We start from the raw sequence: 6,568 nt of genomic DNA on the forward strand, positions 1-6,568 counted from the left end.
TCAGGTTGATTCCCTGCCCTTCACATAGTTTCCCTTGCGCCTACCAGTAGTGACCCCTGAGCACAGAACCAGGAGTATACCAAAGTGGCGTAAACAACATGATCAAAACAACAGGAATTGAGAGATAGTACAGTGGTAAGGCACTTATGTTGCACATGGTAACCCAGATTCCTGGAGGTGTGGAGTTCTCCCTGGCTGTCCCCTTGGCCACTAGAAGACATTGGACCTGTAGAGAGTTCCACAGGCCTCATGTTCTCTGATATTTCTATGAATAGCGTAGATTAACTGGCCTTGATTTGCTAGTGTCCAATGGCTTGAGACTTGGGAAAGAGACATCTCAGGTGTCAGCAATACTTCAACCTTGCCTCTGCCTTAGATCATCAAGGCCAGTGCTCCAGCAACTTTTTCCAGGCATAACAATCTCCTGATTCTCCTGCCACCTGCTCCTTAGTGCACACAGGCATCCTCCCTTAGCCTCTATGGGCCATTGCTCTCCTAATAAACTCTGTCATATGACTAAGTGTCAAGGGCCTATGTGGGCTGCTATGTCTCAGCCACACTGCAGTCATAAATCTTTGAGCATATACTGACCAAGCATTTGATCAATGGCCTCTGCAAGGGGGACGTTTCCCCAGTCCCACGGAGATGCTCCTCACTCCATGCTGAAATCTCAGTGTGGGAGACAGGGCATGGATCTAACTATCTGGGATTTTTACCTCAACACCTTTGAGGAGAGAATTTTCCTGAAATTCTGGAAAAGGTAGAAAAAATGCCCCCAGTGTCAGCCATAATACTTCCTTTCTTCCTGTTATTTCAAATGTGACCTAAGGGTCCCTTGTGCAAATGTTGAACACAGGAGCTGGTGTAGACTTGGGCCTCCTCAGAACAGGAAACTGAAAGTCTCCTCCAGGCACCAAGGGATACTGAGATTCCTGTCTGTCCCAGAACACAGGTTAGACCTGGGTCAGGCTAGGAGACTCCCCCAAACTTCTGCTCACCAGGGAGAAATTCCTGTGTCAGTGCCCTCTCTGTGTGCAACTGGGACAACCATTCTGTGCCTCTGGCACTCGGTAAAGGCCCTGGAAGATTGAAACAGGTTCAAGTCTTGGAGTTCAGGGAATAAGATATGTGAGAATTTAGAGATTGAAGTCAGGGTTAAAGCCCCAGCCCTCCCCCCAAAAAAATAAAACCCCACCCCCAAAAATACTCAATTGTGCAGATCAGTTCTCCTATTGTGCTCCTCTTAGCCCTTGTTGCTACCTTGCTGTGGACACTTTAAGCCCCATATTATGAGACAGATCATTCTGTATCTCTCCCTTTACTGCTGACTGGTTCACTCAGCATGATATCCTCTCATTTTCTCCTGTATTGCAGAAAGTTGAATGATTTTCAACTCAGTAAGCACATAAGGCTCACAGAGGGTAGACAGGATTAGGACTCTTTCCAGATGTTCCTCATACATGTGAAATTTATGAGTAAAATGTCTCAGGCCAATGCCCCAGACTTTCTAGATTCAGTTGGAAGTGTGTAGCACTAGGAGAGTGGTTGTTGATTTGAGAACTTGGCCTTCCCAGTGTAACTTGGAGTTGTCCCTACACACACAGGACAGTGGGAGACTGAGAACAGTCTGACACTCCAGAACTGTAGGTAGCAGTTCAGTCACCAAGGAGCCCCATCTAGGCGCCTGCTCTGTGCAGAGGCAGAAGGGATGCATTGAGAACAATCCTCGAGGTCTGATTCCTGGACTTCCCTGTCCCAGGAATCTGTCTGGGCCTTTCTGCTCAACCACATGGACAATCAAGGCTGGTTTTCAGGTCTGGCCCCTGCTTCTGTGCTCTGAATTGACCTCGGTTGGAACTTTCGCCCATATTGTGCTTATTGTGCCTTCAGAAACTGAAGGGTCATCCTGATTCATGTATGTTAAATGTTCTCCTAGGGGAGGTATGAAATTACTTTCACATCAGATATGGACATTTTCTCTGTCTTTGGGAAGGGTTTTGTTCACTTTTTGTAAATTGATCATTTTGCAAAATTTGGTAACATTTTTCAAAATGCATGGATGAATCTTGTAATCTGCCTAAGAAGAAAAGGTCATAGTCCAATTATGGAAGCACATATATTCCCAGTAATACTGTGGTTTGCATGACTGATAACCCATCATATAGTCATGTAGTCTGAGCCTTCCCAGTGGACACTAAGAGGCTATATCACTTGTCACTTGTCATCACTTGTCATCTGTTGATCATCGATTTGCTCGTGTAGGTGGCAGTAATGTCTCCATTCGTCCCTGTTGCGTGCTAATGTAGCCCAATGGCATCTGCTCGCCCTAGGAAGAGCCTCGAACCGATTGTTCAGGGTTTTGACGAAGAAGTCTGATCATCTTGTAGGTGGGCGGCCACGTGTCCTTTTGATGACCCGTGGAATCCAGTCGGTAATGCCTCTAGTCTACCGGTTGTCTCCAAATCACATTACATGTCTAGCTCATCTGATTTCCAATGCCTTGGCAAACGAGACAGCGTCCCTGATTCTCAATCGTGGATGGAGGTCGGAACTCCAGATTCCTTCGCTCAGGAGTGAAACATTATATTCCAAACATAGCCCTTTGGATTCCTCTTTGGGATAAAAGGAGGGGCAGGGTGGCGCCAGCTACTGCAGACAAGGGAGGAGTAGGAAGGAAGGAGGAGTAGGGCGGGGGTCAGCTACTGTAGATAAGTGAGGAGTAGGAAGGTCCACCAACCTCGATGGTTCACCACCTCATCGTGGCAAGAGGGCAGCAATGGTGCCAACGGGAGAAGAGCGAACCAACACAGATCATTACAACTTGCCACCTGCACAGCAGAGCCTAGCAATCTACCCGTGGTGTATTCGATATGCCAAAAACAGTAACAAAAAATGGGCCTCATTCCCCTGACCCTGGAAGAGCCCCCAATACAGCAGCTTTGAGAAGGACGAACAAGGAGGGGCTGCTAAAATCTCAGGGCCAACCTAGGCTGCCCAAAAGAAGAAAGACTAAAATGACTATCTGCACTTTCTTTTTTAAATTTTTATTAGTGAAAAACCATGAGGTACAGTTGTAGATTTACGATTTTTTGTGCTTGGGTTTCGATTATACAATGATCAAATACCCATCCCTCCACCAGTGCCCATTTTTCACCACCATGGATCCCAGTAACCCTCCCACACCCATCCCCCCATCCCACCCTGCCTCTGTGGCAGGGCATTCCCTTTTGCTCACTCTCTCCTTTTGGGTGTTGTGGTCTGCAAAAGAGGCATTGAGTGGCAAACATGTTAAGTCCATAGTCTACATTCAACATGCATCTCCCCTCCTGGGAGGATCCTCCAAACACCCTTTATTTGGTGCTCCCTTCTCTATCTGAGCTGCCCTTTCCCCTAGAATGCCTGGATGGCCTATAAGCTATAGAGTAATCCTCCTGGTGCTGATCTCAGCTATTCTTGGGTATTAATCTCATATTTTGTGACTTTATACCCCCCAGATGAATTCAATATTTCTATGTCTATCCCTCTCTTTCTGACTCATTTCGCTTAGCATGATACTTTCCATGTTGTACCACTTGTATGTAAATTTCATGACTTCATCTTTTCTAACAGCTACATAGTACTCCATTGTGTAGATGTACCAAAGTTTCTTTAACCAGTCATCTGTTCTTGGACACTCAGGTTTCTTCCAGTTTCTGGCTATTGTAAAGAGTGCTGCAATGAACAAACAAGTGCAGATGTTACTTAGACTATACATTTTTGCCTCTCTGGGATATATTCCCAGGAGTGGTATTGTGGGTCAAATGGGAGCTCAATTTCTAATTTTTTGAGAATCTTCCATACTGTTTTCCAGAAGGGCTGAACCAGTCGGCATTACCACCAACAGTGAAGGAGTGTCCCTTTCTCACCACATCCGCGCCAGCATCGGTTGCTTTTGTTCTTTTGAATGTGGGCCAGTCTCTGAGGTGTGAGATGGTATCTCATTGTGGTTTTGATTTGCATCTCTCTGATGATTAATGATGTAGAGCATTTTCTCATGTGCTTTTTTGCCATTCGGATTTCTTCTTTGAGAAAGTTTCTGTTCATTTTATTGCCCCATTTTTGGATGGGGTTGGATGTTTTCTTCTTGTGGAGTTCAACCAGTACTTTGTATATCCTTGATATCAACCCCTTGTCAGATGTGTATTCGGCAAATATCCTTTCCCATTCTGTAGACTGTCTTTGTATTTTGGTCACTGTTTCTTTGGAGGTGCAGAAGCTTCTTAGTTTAAGATAGTCCCATTTATCTATCTCTGTTTTCACTTGCTCGGCCATTGGCGTGACATCTTTGAAGATACCATTAGCTTCAATGTCATGGCTATCTGCACTTTTAACACACTATGCTGGCATAGATATCAACTGAAAGTGATAAATATTCCCAGATTGTAAGGCATGCACAAAATTAATGTTTCGCTCCATACCATATATTTCCCAGGGATATCGGTCAATTGGTGAGATCAGACCCCAGGTAAACTCAGCTGGGATGCATGACCCTGGCATGGAGGGAGCAGTCCCTGAGGCCTCGCTCTAGATCCTGTCTGCTGGTCCATGCTAATGCCAGCCCTCCTGGGCAAACCCCAGATAGTGTGTCTGTGCTTGGGTCACAAACTTCCCCGGAGCTGGGCTGAGATGCCCAGGACTTCAGGACTTCAGGAATTCACAGACCCTGATTCTGACCATTTCCTAGCCACCATATGATAGGTCCTTGACAAATTGTAGGATTGCAGCTCAGGAATATGAAGATAAAAGTATGCACAGAGGGGCAGGGCTACACAGAAACTCCAGGGGGGGGGGGTCTGTCCAACTCTAGGATTTCAACTCAGAGAATAGAATTTTTTTGCTGAGACACAGAAATTCAGATTAAATATGCGAAAGTGGAAGTCTGCCATGGGAAGATCTGCAGTCCAGGAACCTGCAGTGACACCAGCCCAAACTTCCATGTGGTTCTTCCTGTACCATCTGAGATGCTCCACTGTACAATCCCACAAGAAAATATGAGTGACACCAGGTGTTCTCAAGAAAAGCCATCTTTCTCTTGGTTGTTGCTGAAGGACAGAGACAGATCCTGAGCCTTTCCCTCAGATGAAGCCTGACCCTGTGAGCCCCATTCTGTGTCTCATACCCTGACTCTGAGGAGGAAGTCAGGAGGATCAGTGTCCCCGTCATCTCCTCATGCAGCACAGCTGCCTTCCCCTCAGGTTTCTGACACATTCAGGATGTGGTTGTTCTACTGTGTTTCTCGCACAGTAATACACGGCCATGTCCTCAGTGCTCAGCCTGCTCAGTTCCATGTAGGCTGTGTCCTTGGACTTGTCTGCAGTGATAGTGACTCTTCCCTGGAACTTTTGTGCATAGCTTGTATCACCATCACCAGGGTATATCCTTCCCATCCACTCAAGCCCTTGTCCCGGGGCCTGTCGCACCCAGTACATCCAGTTGCTGGTGAAGGTGTATCCGGATGCCTTGCAGGAGATCTTCACTGATGTCCCAGGCTTTCTCACCTCAGCCCCTGACTGTACCAGCTGTATCTGGGAGTTCACACCTGTGGACAGCAGGTAGGAGTTGGTGGACTCCACTTGACTGGCCCCTTTCCCTCAGCCCAAGGCATGGGGACACTTACCTGAAGCCACTGTCACCAGGAAGAGAATTCTCCAGGTCCAGTCCATGGTGGGGACTGTGTACTCAGGGGCTTCTGAAGGTGTGGGTGTGCCTGCTGTGTGATGTTTTTGGGTCACAGACACATCTCTATTTAACTCAGTGTCCCTCGTGTAATTTGCATATTCATTAGGAGGGAGAATTCATAGCTGAAGCCTGGTCCAACCTGAGAAGGGGCTGGTGGAAGCCACTGGGTCCATCCTCAAGGGGAGTGAAGAGGTCCACGTTCTGATCCTTGTTTGAGGTGATGAGACCCTGCCCTGTCCCAGGACTCTGTTCACACAGAGCTTCTCCTCCGGAGGGCCAAGCACTTCCAGGACTTTCCCCTCAGTGCCCCCCACATCTGTATGGCTTGAACACATCTGGGCACACTTGGGCTTTGAGGTTATTTCTGGGATCCTGGAACTCCCCAAGGGATACTACAATGGGACTAAAAAACCATCCCAATGCTCCAGAGGTTTCCATTGGAGATATAAAGATTTCTAGAAGCACCCCCTGCATACATGTTTTACTGCCTTGTCAATATCATAAATGTTCCTCCCCAAACGATAAGTATTCACAATTTGACCTTCTGTCTCCTGTACTTACTTTAGTTTTGATATTTTTAGGAAAACAAACTTTAGTTTTATTGAAAAAGGAAATTCTGTTTCTGAGGAGATTCCTGCATCTCTGCACTCATTTCTGCCACCTTTGCAGCCCTCAAGCTTGTAACTCTGTGTTATTGGGATTTGGCGCCCCCTGCAGTCTGGTCCCCACCCTGCAGTTAGAGCCTTTGTGCTCTCAGAGGCATTAACAGTTTCGTGTCTCTTCTGTAGGATTGAATACAGGGACTTCATTTCACATGCCTTGTTCACATATCCTATTCTCTTATGAGCCT

At 46.7% G+C, this 6,568-nt stretch overlaps 1 gene segment (V, D, J or C); it reads right to left on the bottom strand.

The window, feature by feature from the left end:
• Positions 1-1,960: 1,960 nt before the first annotated feature.
• Positions 1,961-5,702, bottom strand: LOC130030708 (immunoglobulin heavy variable 1-3-like). The segment is given in 4 exon segments: positions 1,961-2,077; positions 3,166-3,174; positions 5,268-5,578; positions 5,657-5,702. Coding segments are annotated over 4 exon segments (483 nt in total).
• Between the last annotated feature and the right edge of the window lie 866 nt (positions 5,703-6,568).

The sequence above is a fragment of the Sorex fumeus genome, unplaced genomic scaffold, assembly GCF_029834395.1.
Source record: "Sorex fumeus unplaced genomic scaffold, SorFum_2.1 ptg000044l, whole genome shotgun sequence".
Classification (NCBI taxonomy): Eukaryota; Metazoa; Chordata; class Mammalia; order Eulipotyphla; family Soricidae; genus Sorex; species Sorex fumeus.